This window comes from Leptomonas pyrrhocoris (assembly GCF_001293395.1).
Source record: "Leptomonas pyrrhocoris isolate H10 chromosome Unknown, whole genome shotgun sequence".
In the NCBI taxonomy this organism is placed as follows: Eukaryota; Euglenozoa; class Kinetoplastea; order Trypanosomatida; family Trypanosomatidae; genus Leptomonas; species Leptomonas pyrrhocoris.
Genome location: NW_015438363.1, coordinates 732,144 through 749,254, shown reverse-complemented (window position 1 = coordinate 749,254; position 17,111 = coordinate 732,144). Strand labels below are relative to the sequence as shown.

The 17,111-nt window shown below is 56.8% G+C and overlaps 6 protein-coding genes across 8 annotated transcripts; all 6 read left to right on the top strand.

Annotated features, from left to right (window-relative positions):
* Positions 1 to 317: 317 nt before the first annotated feature.
* ABB37_04423 (hypothetical protein) lies at positions 318 to 3,703 on the top strand (the record flags this gene model as incomplete). Its single annotated transcript, XM_015802097.1, has 1 exon — positions 318 to 3,703. Exon 1 carries the CDS (start codon positions 491 to 493, stop codon positions 3,701 to 3,703), a length of 3,213 nt encoding a protein of 1,070 aa, XP_015659498.1. The 5' UTR covers positions 318 to 490.
* A 1,254-nt stretch (positions 3,704 to 4,957) lies between these two features.
* On the top strand, positions 4,958 to 6,619 carry ABB37_04422 (putative mitochondrial hypothetical protein; the record flags this gene model as incomplete). 2 transcript variants are annotated; one of them, XM_015802096.1, is made up of 1 exon in its annotated part: positions 4,958 to 6,619. In XM_015802096.1, exon 1 carries the CDS (start codon positions 5,453 to 5,455, stop codon positions 6,617 to 6,619), a length of 1,167 nt encoding a protein of 388 aa, XP_015659497.1. In that variant the 5' UTR covers positions 4,958 to 5,452. The 2 variants fall into 2 exon arrangements, with proteins under 2 accessions (XP_015659497.1, XP_015659496.1); XM_015802095.1 differs by having other exon boundaries at positions 5,006 to 6,619.
* A 574-nt stretch (positions 6,620 to 7,193) lies between these two features.
* ABB37_04421 (unspecified product) lies at positions 7,194 to 9,768 on the top strand (the record flags this gene model as incomplete). The annotated part of the gene is made up of 1 exon (XM_015802094.1): positions 7,194 to 9,768. Exon 1 carries the CDS (start codon positions 7,480 to 7,482, stop codon positions 9,766 to 9,768), a length of 2,289 nt encoding a protein of 762 aa, XP_015659495.1. The 5' UTR covers positions 7,194 to 7,479.
* A 590-nt stretch (positions 9,769 to 10,358) lies between these two features.
* On the top strand, positions 10,359 to 12,281 carry ABB37_04420 (hypothetical protein; the record flags this gene model as incomplete). The annotated part of the gene is made up of 1 exon (XM_015802093.1): positions 10,359 to 12,281. One exon carries the CDS (start codon positions 10,359 to 10,361, stop codon positions 12,279 to 12,281), a length of 1,923 nt encoding a protein of 640 aa, XP_015659494.1.
* A 474-nt stretch (positions 12,282 to 12,755) lies between these two features.
* ABB37_04419 (putative Recombinase Rad51) lies at positions 12,756 to 15,037 on the top strand (the record flags this gene model as incomplete). The annotated part of the gene is made up of 1 exon (XM_015802092.1): positions 12,756 to 15,037. The coding sequence occupies exon 1, from the start codon at positions 13,028 to 13,030 to the stop codon at positions 15,035 to 15,037; it is 2,010 nt and encodes a 669-aa protein (XP_015659493.1). The 5' UTR covers positions 12,756 to 13,027.
* Positions 15,038 to 15,766: 729 nt separating this feature from the next.
* ABB37_04418 (hypothetical protein) lies at positions 15,767 to 16,678 on the top strand (the record flags this gene model as incomplete). Of its 2 annotated transcripts, none has more annotated exons than XM_015802091.1 (1): positions 15,767 to 16,678. In XM_015802091.1, the coding sequence occupies exon 1, from the start codon at positions 15,941 to 15,943 to the stop codon at positions 16,676 to 16,678; it is 738 nt and encodes a 245-aa protein (XP_015659492.1). In that variant the 5' UTR covers positions 15,767 to 15,940. The 2 variants fall into 2 exon arrangements, with proteins under 2 accessions (XP_015659492.1, XP_015659491.1); XM_015802090.1 differs by having other exon boundaries at positions 15,770 to 16,678.
* Positions 16,679 to 17,111: the final 433 nt, after the last annotated feature.

Below are 17,111 nucleotides of genomic sequence, written 5' to 3'. Positions count from 1 at the left end.
GCGTTTTGACGCCGCTGTTCCGGAAGATGGATGCAGCGAATGGACAAGTCCTGAAGAAGAAAAGAAGAAGAGACAGCGCAGGAAAGCCGTGTTCACCGAGTCATTGCCCAGTCATGAATGCGCAAGAAGCAACGTAGCGACTTGAAACAATCGAACACCAGCAAAAACCGCTTTTTGTTCGCCTTTGTCAACTCCCTTACGTTCCTTATCGCTTTGTTCTCCCCCCCCTCCCTCACCTCACTTGTCGGCGTCCATTCTGAACTACTCCATTTGGCCTTTCACCGTTCCGCTTCGGCGACGACGTTCTTCCCGTGTTAGGTACTTCACATCACTGAAGACTACTAGTAGGCTACGCTCTCTTTTATCTCCCCTGACGCTGTACGCAAAGAGGAACAGGAAAACATATATATATATCCACTCAGGCAACAAAGGGAGGAGAAAAGGGAAACATATAACCAAACCACAGCAAAAGCAAAGCAAAGCAACGTCGATGGCGCTCGTTCCTCATACCCAGGAGCTGCAGCGGGAGGTGCAAGCCGTGCAGCAACTGCGCCGCAGCCTGCACGACGCATACATTGCAGAATCTGGCGCGGCCCGACGCTCTGCCAAGAATGACGGCGGCAAGCCGCCGTCCGCCATGGAGGTGCACCGCACTGTGGACGCGCCGACGCTGAACATATTGAAGTCACCCAACTATCCCTTCACCCTGTGCGAGGAGGCGCCGCCGTCCTACGTGCCGCCGCCGGTGCCTTTCGACGTAGCGGGCGAGATCGACTCACTCAAGCAGCGCGTGCTGCAGGTGCAGGAGGACCTACAGAAATACCAGAAGCAGCACAGCCGCGGCGGCGCCCCGCTCAGCCGCACGCAGATGCTGGACTTCTTCAGCCACAACGCGACGTACGCAGAGATGGCGTGGGTGGTCTCATCGCTGCAGTGGTTCTATCGCTGGGTCCTTACGCACTCCATCAGTCACTTGTGGAATTGCAAGGAGCAGCTGGAGTACGTCTTGACGCAGAACGACGCGTCGCTGCCGCAGTCCGTGGAGGAGATGGACCAGTGCCTGCAGGAGCTGCCCTTCTCGGCGGCCGTCTCCGTCCTCGACACGGACCGCCAGTCTGTCGTGGCGCAGGAGCGGCGCCGCCTGCGCTCTGTCAGCCGCACGTTTCGCGGCCGCCTACCGCCGGAGGCGGTCACCGTGGCCACCAGCAGTTACCTGACGCCGGAGGAGAAGTACATGTACCAGGAGTTCTTCAACCAGTCGGAGCACATGCTACTCCTGCTGAACCACACACTGATGCTGGACAAGGCAAACAGCCACCTCATCCAAGGCGGCGGCCGCCACAGCACACCGACCAGCGCGGCGGGAATGATGTCCAACTCGCAGAACTCCGCCCGTGGCGGCTCCTTCGAGAGCGGTGCGGTGATGCTGACGTCGGACTCGATGATGGGGGAGATGGACACGGCCGGGCTCGCCGAGGAGACGCTGAATGCGGTGGCGGCAGAGCAAGAGGTGATCACGACGCTCATGAGGACGATCCGCGAGCGCCAGCAGCGCGGCGAGTCCTTCGACGTGTCAGAGGAGGAGGCGCAGCACAGCCACAAGGCGCAGGTCGCCGTCTACGGCTGCGTCTTAAGCGACATGAGTCTCATGGGCCAACAGATGAGCCTGGTGTCAGAGTTTGTAGACCACTACGAGGATTGGCTGAAGTTGCGCGGCTTTCAATCACACGAGGAGCTCATGAGTGAGCTGTCGAAGCGCAGCGGGGGCACGGCCTGGCCAACGCTCAGCATCCACGGCGACGCTGCAGACGGCCACGGCCATTTTGTCCCACCAACAGAGCAGCTACAGGCGAGCTACCCACGTCCAGCGGATAACAACAGCAAGAACAGCGGCGGCGCTCCGAAGGACACGTACACACAATTCGATTCCGCAAAGGGCCCACGCGCCACACCCACTAGCCAGAACTTTCTCGCCAAGGCACCGCCAAATGAGAAGCCGACGAAGAAGGCGCAAGCGGCGGCGGCATCGGAGCAGGTCGCACCAGCCTCGAGCGCCGCTTCTGAGCGCTCAATGCCGTCACAGGCGGCGAAGAAGCCGGCCGCCGTCAGCGGGTCTGTCACTTCCCCCGCCTCCGACAACATCGAGGCGCCGGGTGTGACGCCTGGCAGAGAGGTGGCAAATGCCTTCTATAGCATCCTCGAGCAGATGGCTGCAGCTCATCCCTCAGGCGACGGCGGCGTTGCGCGGGCGTGGCTCATCGCGACTGTGCGCTTCATCGTCGTGAAGATGGTGCGCCGCGAGTGGGACGCCAACAGCACGGCTCAAAACATCGCACAGGCGGAGGAGGACTTGTTGGGCCTGCTGCGCCGCAAGAGCGCCTACGCGCGTCTGACCGCCTCGGCCGCCGCGCTGTGCGTCGTGGCGCAGGAGATGGCGCGGCTGTGCGCGGCGCGATGCGAGATGCGTTCCCTCACGGCGGAGGTGCCGGTGGTGCTGCACGTGCCCGAGGACGCCGATGACTACGCGCAGGCGGTGGCCGATGTGATGAACCCGGTGGAGCAGGAGCGATGGGGCTGCGTGCTGGATGCGCTATGGTTCCAGACCGATCCGTCCACCCAGTCGAGCGGTGGTCTCTTGCTGCAACAGACTGCGGCGACAGCGGAGGGCACGGCATCGTCGCCTGTTCGCCCCAACGCGAGCGGCGTGCTGCACTTCCTTTACATTGAGTCCATCGACGCACCACCCACCCCACAAAACCAGTGCGTCACCTGCATCAATCTGCGCTACCGCCTGCCGCGCATGTCACCCGCTGCCACGTCTAGCCGCCGCGTCGCCCCTACCCTGGCCGCCGTCTCGGGAGCACAGCCTTCGAGCAACTACGGCATGTCTCGCTATCAGCTGGCTCGCCGCGTGTTGGCGGCCTTCGCGGAGATTGAGACCAGGGGGCTGCTGCCGTGCTTTGCGTGCCGCGTAGCAGAGGCTGCCACGGTACCGCTGTCGCAGGCGGTCTTTGTCACCTTCGACGACGCCAACACGAGCGTGGTGGTGGACGTGTCCCACACGCCGCTGCTGTGCGTGCTGCCTCCCGCCGCGATTGAGCTGAAGCGGCTGTACGCCGATGTCGGTGCAGCACCGGCCCCGGAGGGCGCGAAGGATCAGTACTACACGGCGTACGCCTCACCGGTCAACTTCAGCACGATCGGGCTTATGGTGGGCGCGGTGCTGGAGGAGGTGGCGATCCGCGTGCCGGTGCTAAGCGACCTCTACATGACCGCCTCGACGGTGCGAGAACAGGCCCTGTCTGAGATTCAGAGCGGGAAACCGAGCCGGTGCTTCACCAACGCCACAACTCACCCCATTCCTGTCTCCTGCGCACCGGCGAAAACGCGTGCCATCAGCATTCAGCGCGAGTCGATCGCGAATCGCAACAGCACGGCGGTCCGGCACTTCATCCCCCCGCTGCTGCGCAACATTGAGGACAGAATTGCGGCGATCGAGCACGGCGGGGGTGGCGGCAGCGGCGGCAACAACAGCAGCAACGTCGCTCCACGATCGCGCAACACAAACGAAACCCCGGACGGCTCCGTTTCGACGCCGCGTGGTGCATCAGCACAATCCGTCACGGGACGTCAGACACAAATGGTGGGTGGGAAGGGCACCACATCGCCGTCGCCGTCCGCCGTCCGGCCGATCCGTCCTTGAACAGATAGAGTACTTATTGTACAAACGAAAAAAGGAATACAAATGTAGACAAGCAATTGCAGTGGAGCGTTGCGCCTCAATTTCTTTTTTTTTCTCTTTTGCTGAACAGGTAACGCTGTTTGCATACGCCAACATTTTTTATTTGGTTGTTTTTACACATCTCTCTTCCTATTGTTTTCTGTACTTCGTTTTCGATCTTTTCCCTTTGCTTTTTGTTGTTTCCATGCGAACACATTACGTTGCGTTGCTCCGTTGCGGGTTTGTCGTGCAGAGAGAGTTTCTGCTGACCATTTATTGCTCCTCTTTCGTTCCTTCTTTGTTTCCGGTTGGTTGCGTGTACGAGCAACGGAAATGCTACGTGGACGGTCAGCAACACGAAAGAGGACGCAGACGGATGCCACGTCCTCATCTTGTTTTATTGTTTATTGCGTCACTCGCGGCGTTGCGTTGTGGTGGGCGAAGCGGTGAAGGTGGAAAAGCGCATCGGTGATAGATGCGGTGGCGTTGATGCCCTTTCGTTGTTCTCCATCTCTCATCTTTCCTTTTTTTTCTCTAGAGTTTTAGCATTGTTCTTTTCAATATATATCATTTCCCCCCATTTGTCATCGTCTACTCTTCGCAATTGTCATCATCTTGTTTAAAGATGTGGGGTGATTTCATATGGTTTCTTTTTGTTTCTGAACTTCTTTTTTTTACTGTCTCTTGATGGCTGCTGCTGCGCTGCCCGCGTGCGGTGTTGCCGTGATCGCGAATCAACAGAAGTGGATGTGCCAGAAATGAGTTGCAGCAGCCGTCCGCCTTCCAATTAAGAGGGGAGGAAGCCAATCGTAGAGGTCCACACATACACACATACACACAGGGGAGTTTTTTGTGTTTGATTGCCAAGAACTGCACCGCAAACGCACAAGGAGCCGGGGACTGGCTACACCCCGGTACGCAATGCTGATAACTCGGTGTCTTCTGAGGCGTCCGTAAGCACACATGCGGCGACGCGAGTCACAACGAAAGTTGTGCCTTTTTTTAATTTATCGAGAGAAGTCCTCGTGTTTTTGCCAGATCCGCCTAACGCAATACCAAGAAAGCAGACTCGGAAGAGAAATGTCAGATGCACATTGAATTGAATAGACCGGAACGCTCAGGAGTCAGGAGCTTAGTACCGCATGCTTCATTGGGCTCAAACACACTTGGAAAAGTAGTGTGTAAGTAATTCGCGATCTTTCACTACCCCATTCGTGTTCTTTTCGATCTGTTCAAGTTTGAGATTCTCTCCTTCTACGCTTCAACGCATCAAATCTTCGACAAGAAATCCCCCTAAAAACGTTATTGTCTCCATATAAAGCAAACAGACACGTGGGGCTTTTATTCCTCTTCTCCCGTGCTCGCTGGTGATCTGCAACGAGAAGAAGAGCGAACAAACTATTTTTGTTTGAAGGCGTTGCAGCCGCTAGTGTCCCCCGTTGGTTTTTTTGTTTTTGCATTCTCTGCCGCCTTTGTTGTTACCCCGCGCATATTTAATAAAAAAAAAACATATTTTATCATAGTCGAGTGCCCCGTGAGCAGCGTCGGGGACTCTTTGAGAATTAGACAGCTCGAAGGCCTGCCTCTTTTCTCATTGAACCGCAGGCGCAAGCTTAGTGTAGCATACCAAGTGGCTTTCATCTTGCGAGCAGTACATTTGTTTTCCCAGCAAAAAAACAATAGAAATAATATTTCCTATATAGCCAGCTGAATTTCATACCGAAAAGCGTCATGTCTGACAGTTCGATCGTCTCATCTGCTGCGGCGCGGAACGTGTGCATTCTGCGTTACGGCTCCCTTGCCCTTCTCGGAGGTTACGTGGTTGCCACGTGCTACAAAATTGGATTGGTGCGTCGCATTCTGCCTGCGAAGTGGAATCACTCTCTAGAGTCCACCGTAGAGGTCATCAAGCAGCGGACGCAGCCCATCGGCGATGCGAAGCGCTTTGCCCTGGTGCGTGCTCACCTTACCTGCACTTACGGCCTCGCCGCGTCGGGAATGCTGGCGGTTGCGGCGGGCGTTGCCGCCTTTTGGGCTGTGCCGAGCATCCCTTTCGCCATCCCGATCGCGGCGACGCTTGTGTCGACGGTGCTACTGCTGGGTGTGCCAAAGGCCTACATGCACCCCGCGGCCCGCCTCTTGTGCTTTTATCTTTCACTCTACTCCACCGGCTACACCTTTGGCCCCATCGGCTGGGTGGCGCAGGACACGCTGGTGGTGTTTGTGCTTCTCTCTGGCTGCACCATGACAGGGCTGTGCGTTCCGCTGTACCTTACGCGTGGCATGATCAGCTACGTGGTGAGTGCGCAGGTGCTCTCCTCAGCCCTGTCAGTTGCGCTGATCACAGCACCCAAGCAGTCCCGTGATACGTCGGTGTTTAAGAAGTTGAAGGAGCAGGCTGGCGTACAGATTGTTTTAAACGGAGACGTTAATGTGCTCTTCACGATGCAGCTTCTCTCGAATGTCGGCATCTGCGCGCTGCATACTCTGCCGAATATCTTCCGTTTTGTCATCTGGCAGGGGGACGAGGAGGAGCTGACGGATTCGGCGGATCCATTGAAGGAGGCGTTTGCGATTTGCGCTGGTACGATGTACGTGCTCTACCGCGCTGTTCGCTGGTCGTGCCGGCTTTTGATTCGTCGCGTGATGTCCGACAGCCAGCAGAGCCCGAGAGGGGGTGCTGGGCAGAACACCTGGCTTGCCATGTCGAGTCACTCCCTCGATGTTAACGATGCCAGTGGCGTGGTGTCGGGGCTCGTGATGGGCCTTTGGTACGTGCGCGCGGTGTCTCTGCTGCAGAAAGGCGATGTGGAGGCAACGCTGAATCACCTCCGCACCGTGTGCGCACGCATTTCGCCGGTGGCGTTGCTGCTCGGCAGCAGCTCCGCCGGTCGTTAGCGGCTCTGTTGTGTAGGCGGATGCGCTGATATATACATATACATGAGGGAAGAAGGAACATTCTGTTCTCATTAAGATTGTACAACACGGTGCTCTTCTATGCCCTCCAGCAAGAGCAACGAAACCGCCACCGAAGTGTTTTCAAGATGATAATTCCACGCGAGCTTTGAACTGCTCGATGGTGTGGCTTTTATCTTTACGTTCCGACATGCATCAACTTCTTTCCAAGAAAAAAAAAAAGAGATGGAAATGTGAAATAGCCTCCAACGCGTGTCTCCCAACTTGGTACGGAAATGTGTCGCTTCTTTTTCCGAGGTGATGTCCTCGCCAATCATAACGATTTGCACAGGTGTTTTTGACGCGCCTATCTGCGAAGGTAGAGGCGCTACAACGAAAATATGCACCCAGACACCAACAATGAAGGAAGGAGATGTTGTCTTCTGCCGTAACTCATCTCTTTTTTTTTTTGTTCTTGTTTTGCCCTCGTTTCCTTTCTGTCCTGTAAAACTAATCGGCGGTGGTGGCTTTTTGAAACACATCGTCCTGCTCTTTCATTTGTGCTGCACACTCTTCAGAACAGCAAAGGAGAAAAGATATCCCTCTACAAATAAATCCCCGTCAGCAGCTCGGTTTTTGTTCACACAGGCGTCACCATTTCTTGGCGTTTTAAATCGATGACCTGAGCATTGCCGAGGGAGACGGAAAAGCAGCAACAACGACGAAAAAAGCGCAAGCAGGCGAGATATAAGTACAGCGAGGCCAAGCATCGCCTTTTCGATTTTTACTTCCGTTTTTGATCCACAATTGGTACCCATACCGATATATTGCTGTATTTGCTCCCGTACGCGTCCGCATCTACGATGATGATGAGCGGTTCAGATTCTTTTGCTGCACATTCCTTTCGGGATGTCACGCACCACGTAGTCTGCTCCGCTGTCATCGCCGTGCCCGTGGCGGTGGTGGTGCATACCCTCCACAACATTGAGAGCATCAAGCGCTACGGCGTCGATAGCCGCGTCATCGACTGTTGCGTGATGGAGAACTTGGTGCCGCCGGATGAGGTCGGTGCGGTGCGGCGCTGCACGCTGCACCTGCCGCCGTACACAGGGAAGCTGGTGCGCGAGAAGCTGACGCACTACGTGGAGCACCGCCACGAGGGCGCCGACGACGCGCAGAGCAGCGACGCGGGTGAGCTGCGGTGTGTGGAGATGTCACTGGAGTACGTGCGGTGCGAAGAAAAGGAGCGGCGTCGCTCTCCGTTTGAGCCGTCTGTCGATGACGCAGTGCGGGCGACACGCACACTCATTCGTATTTCTAACGTGACCCGCACCCCACACCGCTGCTTTGTGGAGATGGACGCGGAGTGTGTGTTGCGCGTGCACCAGGGCCGACACGTCTCTGTCGAAGAAAAACTGCAAGACAAAGCGTGCCAACACGCGGTGACACAATTCTGGCACCTGTACCTCGATGCGCAGCTTTATGCGTTGGAGAAGCAGGTCTGCAAGGAGGCGTTTCCAGAGGTGGAATCGCGTGTGGATACGGAGTACCGCGCAGCCTTCACGACGCACGAGGAGGTGCTGTGCGACTGGGCGGTGGACAGCAGCGACACCATGCGGCGACACGTCGCCATCGATGAACTGGAGAGCGTGTTGGTGTGGTGGGCTCGCGCGTTGGAGGCGTATAGGCAGCAGAAAATGCTGACGGAGATCGCCGAGGCACGCGTTGAAAGGACAGGGCCCTCGGCGCTCGCGTTGGCACACCCGCTGCCGCCTCGCTTCACCGATGCGGAAAAGTCGTCTGGTTCGTCACGGCGTGCCTCGGAGAGCAGCGTCAAGAGTGGGGGGGAGACAGACGTCAATAACCCCCCCGAGTCCGCTGCCATCTCGCAGCCTGTGTTGGACGCGATGTTGCCCGCCTTTCTGCCAACGCGCACCTTCGCCCAGACGCCGCTGTCGCCAAGCGCCTTTGGCCGCTCCAACTCTCACCGGCCGTCCATCACCGTCTCCGACGTGAGCCGGCAGTCGACGCTGCTCCCTCCCGATCGCCGGCACACCGCCATGCCGAAGAAGAGTCTGGTGTCGGGCTTGTCGCTCTCGAAGGCCGGTCCGTCGACGAAGATGCTCCCTTCTGTCTCCTCCTTCTCCCCCTCGCCGAACAAGATGGCGGGGGCGAATTCGAGTGCTACTGCGCACAGTGGGCGACGCAAGCCGACGGCGGCGCAGCCGCCACACCTGCTTCAGCACGTGCAGCGCCGCGCCTCTAATGTGAATAACTCTTCCGCCTCCACCTCACGGCAAGATGCGGCGAGCACGACGCCGGCACTCGACAAAAACGGTGGAGCCACGGGCTTTTTCTTCAGCCAATTCTTCACCACGCCTGTCTACACCTCCTCCAAAGTTGCCACCACCACCGCCGCAGGAACTTCGTCCGGTGGGGCACCGACGCAGCGGTCGTTGGCGATGAATGCGGTGGGGGCTGCCGCTTCTTCTGCCCCGCCGTCGCTGGAGCTGCGCGCACCTTCCCCCGACCCCACCCCCGCCCTCGCAGCAAGCGCCGCTACACAGGCCTCGTCCCCGCACACCACCGCCGTGGCAGCGCCGCCGGAGGCCGTCGATCCGTTCCACCCAGACATGGCGCGCCATCTGTTTTCGCTCACGGGCGTGCTGCAGGAGGACATGGCGCGACGCGTCTTTTTGTCCCTGAGCACGCAGGACAACGCCTCCAACCCTCACCTCTCGGCAGATGGACTGAAGAGTGTCCTGCGCTACTTGGACCGATGTGGGCTGCACGAGGGCGGCGCGCTGAATCGCGCTGACGCCGCCGCGTGCGACGAGGCGTACCGCGCAGAGGTGCAGCGATGCTACTACGAACAAAACATTGTCGCCGCCCCCTCCGCCAAGGCGCGGAAAGCGACGGCGCACAAGTTGAGTTCGAGCGGCCGCAACAGCAGTGGCGGCGCTGCCCCCTCCGAGGCGCCCTCCACGCTCAGTGTCCTTGCGGCACGCAGAGAGGCCACGCGTCGGGAAGGCGATGAGGTGGCGCTGGACAGGCTTGTCCAATACGTCCTGTCTCGCTTTGCGTTTCAAAGAAAGCGCGAGCTCAACTACGACGAGTTTCAGCTGGCGTTGCTGTATCTGTGGAACAACTAGCGTCGAACTTTCTCTACGCTCTTTTCTTTTTCTTCCGTATGTTGGGCTTTGGGTGTTCACCCGCAGCGATGTGCCGAGGTCGAATCTCCCTTTCCTCCTTCAAGAATTGGAAGCATTTTTTGCTCCTTTGTTTTTGCTGATGTTCCAATAGGTGATGTATATTACGCGCCTGAGCGTTGTATCGTTTACGAAAACGCGCTGGCTATTTTTCGCCTCCTTTTTATTTAGCTGTCTATGCTTCTTTGACCTGCCTTCCTAATGGGCAAAATGGAGGCAGTGAGGGCGAAGAGGTACAGCAGCCGCGCAAGGCTTTTCATCGGTAACGTTGAAGAAGCATAGAAGGCGAATCCAATCCGTTTCCAATGCCGATCCGTCTGTGTAAGAGGTGCGAACCTCTCTTTGAGTGGCATTGCGCTCATTCCGAGCTGATGATGGGAAAGGCTCTTGACGTTTCATGGTGACGTCAGGGTAGCCTCTTTTTTTTTTACATGTTGACCTCTGAAACGCCCGTTGAGCTTTCTGTCTTCTATTATCCTGCATTGATGGAAGCAAAGAGCCAATGTGTTTTTCATCTTGTCATCCTGCTTTCCATGCTCTCCCTTGCTCTTTTTCCGGAGTTTTTATGGTCGCACCGCTTCATTTGGTTTCTCGAATCTATATCCGATGAAACACGACTGCGGAATCTCCAAAAGGAAAAGAAAACCCAATACGAAATGCAAGCCCGCGGCGGGTGGTCGAGCAATCGCCATCCTAACCCTCGCCAGGTCACGTCCAAATCGTGGGCCACCGCGCCGCCGGCCCGCGACGCACCCCCGGAGTGGTTGCGGCGGTCCTATACGCGAACCATTTCGAAACATCTGCGCACCGTGGAGCAGCTGCGGCTGTCCTTCGAAGATGCACGTCGTCAGTGGAGGGAGCTGTGCTTCAGGTATAAGGGCAGTAGCGTAACGCATGCGAAGACAGATGCGTCGTGCGGTTTATCTTTGTTATCGTCTGGTATTCGCAGCTCGGTGGATCGGCTAGTGAGTCAACTGAAGGCTGTTAAGCAAGAACTGCTGGCACATCTGACGCATGGACTGGAAGCTCTTTGTCTGCCCAGCGATGCCGCGGCTGCCGCATCTCCCTCCACGTCACCACAGCCAGACGATTTTGTTTTGAAAGAAAAGTGGTTACAGAATCTTCTGAGTGTGTATAGTAAAGGTGCGGCGGCAGCAGCAGTTGCGGATCGTCAAACGGATGCGCTCAATCGAGACGCACACGCCGTGAGACGAGAGTACTTGCTGACAGTGTGGCTTGCGCGGCGTGTTTGGGTGTGGTCGATATGCCTAGCTTGCGCAACAATGGATCTGGAGCTGCTCTCCGGTAGCGTCAGCCTGTCCACACAACTCTACTTTGGCTGCCCGTTCATCTCACCGAACGATATCACAGAAAACCTAAACGAGCTGTCTTGCTGCGCGTTTGATGGCTGCTACAACAAGGGCGGAGAGATCACGGAGCAGGATCTGTATGCAACGGCCGCAGCACATGTGCAAGCAGAGAGTTCCGCCTCTTCGATAACCGCCGCCGATGGCGAAGCGTGGGAGCTCCGCACTTTTCTTGGCTTTGACTGCCCGACTATTTCAGCAAACTTAACCAACGAGCTAAGGGCGGACCCTGGCTCTCATGTGGACCCTCAAGCGGTCCCGGCAGCGGAGGCAGCGCGTGTGCGAGCCGCTGCTTCCACCACTAACCGTCACGCTCCGGTGATGCGCGATGCGTTCTGGGTACACGCCATCGCCTTGTGCTACAGCATCGTGGCACGAGATGACACAAATGCGGCGCGGCTGCTGTCCGCTTTTGAGAACTTCTATCGATGTTTGCGCACACAGGTCGCAGACGATGCCCCTGATGCGAGCGTTGAAGAGGATCTTTCAGGGGCCAGTCGTCCTCACCAAAAGCTTTATGCCATTGCCTTTCTTTTGCGCGTTGCTACACTGCTGCTCGACGAAGACTACGTCGCACTCCAGCGAGTTTGGCGTAGGGAGGGTTTCTGTGACAAGGGTCAAGGGCAACGAAAGGCCCCAGATGCAACCACAGAAGCAGTCGCGGATGAAAAGGAAGACTCCCTTCCTTCCTCCTCTCCCGCTGCTCCCTTAAGCCGCGTGTTTCCCGAAGCTCGTGTGCTGCTGTGGCTTATCAGCCTCCTGGGCGAACATGTGGTGCGGCGCCGATGGACGGAGCAGCAACTCGGGCAGGCGTTTCGTCCGATGGAGCCGGTGCCGCACCCTGCGGCCAGTCGAAGAGAAGACCACGACGACGACCCGAGTCGGCTGGTGTACGCACTTTTAGAGACGGAACAACTCGCAGCTAACTCCAACGACGGAACTGGTAAAGCGGACTCTCACGATGACGCAACGTGGTGCACCAACGCGGTACGTCTTTGCGATACCCTGCGGATTGCAGCTCTCCGGGACATGGGTGGTGACTGGCCGTTGCCAGGAGCGCTTCTGCGTGCTGCTTTTGGTGGCATGTAGCATGATTTGATGAAGCAACGTATCAAAATGGCGATGGAAAACGCGCGCGACAGAGGATTGCGGCCTGCGTAGTCTTTTGATTCGATGTTCCGTCCAATCGGGTACTTCCTTGGCAAGTTCCATGACTAGGGAAACTGTACACTGTCTCAGAAATGCTATGCACTCCATACATAAATCGAAACGTGGGATCAGAAGATAACAGATTCGCCGTGAAGCCAGAAGATGTCGCCTCCAACACGTACACTGAATAACGTTTAGAGTCTATTTTTCCTCTTCGTGGAAAGCCTAAAAGCGCCAGCATGGGAGAGGGGGGAAAGAGGGGCGCAGCTTTGATGTTATCAACGACTTCGTGGCTGCTGCTGACGCCAACGCCTCTCTACCGAGACAGAAATGACTAACTTTTTCTTTCCGCCCGAACATCAGCTATATTTCTTTTTCTTCTTCTTCAAAACTTGAACGCACGCACATACACAAGCCGCGAAGTTAATATCGTTTTATCGTCGCCACACAGTTGAGTGATGTGATGGTGGTACTGTGACACGGCAACACAGAAAGAGTTGACCGAATAAAGCGAATCAAGTACGATAATAATTGGGAACTAACCTCATCCCTACTGAACTTACCTGTTCTTTTGTTTCCTCTTCAATCAACGCACAAGGGATTTCTTTTCGAGACCGACATCTAGTGTACACGCATCGTTTTGAGAAACCTGTGTGCACATACATTGAATTGCGAAGTAGCCAACAATGGCTACCATAGAGTGCTGTGTTTCCTTGTCGAACGCGACGAAAGCCAAGCTGCAGGATACCGGCATTTTGTACCTTGCCGATCTCACCCGTCTGCTGAACTGCGACGACGACTTGGGAGAGGATGCACGGTCGACGCAGGTGCTAGCGAACTTGAAGAGACGTGTTACACAACGATTGCTCCTTCAGGTGCGGGAGGCGGACACGTTGTCAAAGTTAGCTGACGAAAACGGCGCCGGCCCTGCAAGTGCGACGGCAATGGACACGACAGCTGTAACTCCCATCGACAGCGTTGCTTTCTTCACCGAGAAGGAAGTGGACGAGGTGGTGGAGGCGGTGCGTGAGGTGCGAGAAGAAAACGCGGAGTTTCTCAGAAGGCATGATATAAACGGAAGCAGTTATGTTAGCACAATCTCCGCGGCTGTTGCCGGCTGCTCCTCTTCTTTATCCAACAGCAGTGCTGAGAAGAGCAGCGTCACGCTCAAGGGAGCTGCGCGTATTCCCGGCTGCCGCTCTCTGCGTGAGATCCTCGCGGACGCGACGGAGCGGCAGTTACGCGGACAGGCGACTCACGCCACGACTTTCTCGCGTGCGCTGGACACGCTGCTGGGCGGCGGTGTCGCGGTGGGCGGCGTCAGCGAAGTCAGCGGACCGCCAGGCGTGGGAAAGACGCAGCTGCTGATGCAACTCGCCGTCAGCTGTGCGATGCCGGTCGACTTTGGCGGCCTGGGTGGCACCTGCGTCTTTGTAGACACCGAAGGCAGCTTTGTGGCGGAGCGCCTGGAGCAGATGGCGACGGCCGCCGCCGCGCTCGTGGCGACGATTCTCGCCAAAAGCAACCCACGACACGGCCCTCGCGACTCGGCGCGGCCTGGCGACGCCGGGGACAATCAATCAACACATCCCCACCCCAATCATCGTTCACCGCTGTGTGAGGCGTTGACTCGGAAACGCACGAGATCTGCTTCCCTCGGAACTGCTGCCCGTAATACAGATGAGTCAGAAGACAAGCCGCTGCTTCCGGTAGTAACGGATGGTGAACCAACAGCATCCACTTCACGAAGTGCGACGGCGAAAGCCGCTGCAATGCGAAGGCCTCCCACCGCCCCTAACGACTTCACTGTCGCGTCGGTTCTTCAACGAGTTCGGTACGTGCGAGTGACGGAGCTGACCGATTTCCTGGCCTTCCTCTACAGCTTACCGCTCTGGTTGAGCAGCGAGCAGTCCACCGTTCCGACGGCTGGATCGCCCACCGCAACAGGAGGGGACAGTCCACTCCAATGTGACGTAGGGGACGTCCCTGTTCGAATGGTTCTAGTCGACTCCATCGCCTTGCCATTTCGAGCCGCCGACACCTTTGAAAAAAGCGCCTCTTCGTGTGAGGACACGTACGGTTCTACTTCGAGTGGACTCACCTCGCCCTTGTCGGGGGTAAATGGTGCGTCGCACGGTGCGCTGTCGAAGCAGGGGCTGTGGCAGCGGTCGCGTCTGCTTTATCAATGCAGCACGACTCTGGAGGAGCTGGCTTCTTCCTACCAGCTGGCGGTGGTTGTCTCGAACCACATGACCACAAAGCTGCTGAGGCCAACAACAAACAACGGACAGGCGTCGAGAGACGCGGAGAGCAACAACAGCTTTACCCGGCAAACTGTGCTAATACCTGCCCTGGGGGACGCGTGGGGCCACGGCCTTTCCACCCGACTGCTGCTCACCTATCATCACTATGACTTGCCATCATGTGCCTTCATGTCAGGCACCACCGACACGCCACAAGAGGACGATAAAGGGTGCCAAGAAGATATTGTGTACAGCACAGCGACTTCTATTTTGCCTTCAACGGCGCCGTCGCTGGTGGATCGAGTTGTGCAACACCGTGTTGCTCGTCTGCTCAAGGCTAGTGGGCGTCCTCGCTGCGAGACGTGTTTTCTCATCACATCGAAAGGTGTCCGCGACGTGCGAAAGGATATGGTGAGAAAGTGGGTTGCACCGCAGTCATCAGCCACGAACTGACAACTTCCTCTCCAAAAACGCCTACACCCACGCACCGCGTTTCCTGGCGGGGTGGGGGGGGGGTATAAGCGATGAGCATCAGATGATGTCTTCTCCACCGTTTTTCCCCTCTTATGTTTTTCTAGGACTCTACCGGGAATCATTTTGTGGAAAGCGCAATGCAGATTCCTGTCACAGAGCTGTGCGTTACGTGGGCGAGTACATCGTCGATAGCACGGAAGACAAAAGCCACTTTTCGTAGCGCGCTTTTCGAAGAAGCAGAACAGGACGGATGCCTTCGTTGTTGGCTCGTCTCAACTTATTGATATACACGTGGAAGATCTCTGCTGCAGTGACACGCAGAAGAAAAGCGAAAGACTACTCTTAAAAAAAAGAAAGAACACTTTACCTATAGCGACAACTCAAGGCGTTGGTGCGTTTCCGGCACGGGACACAATGAAGCAGAGTAACACAACATGTGGAAAAGAAACACAGTTTTTCTTTCCCCTTCTGGATCATACGGTCTGCCGCAGTCGTGTCGAAGTCCATTCAACGTGGTGGATGGGCAGATGTAGCGGCCCACTTGCTCTCTCTTACGTGCAACGCAAATGTGCAGACTGCAGCGCGGTGACGCCCGTGTCCAGCTGCTTTCCCTCCCTTCCTCACCCGGAGCTTGTCGGAAGCTTTCTTCTTCTTTCTTTTGCCGTATTCTTTTCCCTCCGCTGTCTCGTCTCGCGTCTTGTTGTCGTAGAAGTGTGCTCATTGCGCAATACAGTTTTTTGTGGTTACAACCATCCCGTTACGCGAACCAAGCAACACAAGACAATCCCTTGTCGTCTAACCCCCTCGTCTTCTTTTCCTCTTTTTCTCTCTCTCCTTTCAATTCCACTGTGATCGCCCCACTTCGTGAACGCACCGTGGAAAATGTCGACCGCGAAGACGACGGCAACGCGCCGGTGTGCGCTGTACAGCGTGGCGGTGCTTGCTGTGGCGCTGTTGCTGGTCAGTACGTATGCGCAAGCTCGTGGGTACGCACATCCTCGCACCGATGACGAGCGAGGCAACAGCACAGAAGCGCACGTCGGTGACGGCGAAAAGATCATTCTTCCAGCCCCGGAGGCGGACGAGGTCGATACGAAAGGAGTACAAGCGCTGCCGCCGCTGCCACCGCTGCAGGCGGAAGATGACAAAGGAACTGCTCAAAACAGCAGCGAAGTGCCGCCTTCGGCTCCGCAGCCACACCCGCACGACGACAACGGCCACCACCACCACCACCACCACCACCACCACGACGGGCCACAACAGCGTGGCCACCATGGAAATCACACCCGCCCTCACTCCGCAGCGCTGCGGCGGCAAAACGAGTCCAATGATATGGGCCGCTGCGAGGTGCCTCCGCCGCTGTCAGCGCCGCAACGCGGCCGTTGTGCTCGTCGTGGAGACGTCAGGAAGGACGCAAACGTGCGAACCCTTCGTACTGGCCACACCGAGCTGGATGAACAGAAGACGAAGAAGATGAACAGGATGATGAAGCATCGGGACTCAAAGAAGCGCCATGCGGGGCACTCGAAGGACAAGGTGCAGCGGCACGCGTCTCGCGAGTGGAAGGCGGGCCGCCGGGGCCCCATTGCGCCTGCGCCGCCGGTGGAAACGCAAGCGTAGATGAGGTTGCGGGATGCCGCGGAGGAGGAGCGAGGCTTGGCACTGCTTTTTTTTCGGGTCCAGGCGTCGACCACCGTGTAACACGCTCCAAACGAGTTTCGTTTTTCTCTCTCTTGTTTTTACCGTTGAGGTTGTGCTCCTCTTACTCGTTGCACTCCTCCCCCTTCCTTTTTTTTTTCATTCAGCGGAGTGTCGGTGCGAGGGATACTTGCCAGCGGTAGCGGCGCACGCTCAGCGTCGGCTGCAACGGCTGCTGTTCTTATTCCAACACACAGATGGTTGTTAAAGGAACCAAGCAGCAAAAAAGAAAAGGGCAGAGGAAGCTCGATGAGTTGGTATCGACTTTTTACTTGTCTATCAACGGTTTTAGTGAAGGAGTCTAATCATGACTTTATAGGATATGCTCCGGCCTGGGGGGTTTCCGCTCAGCTTC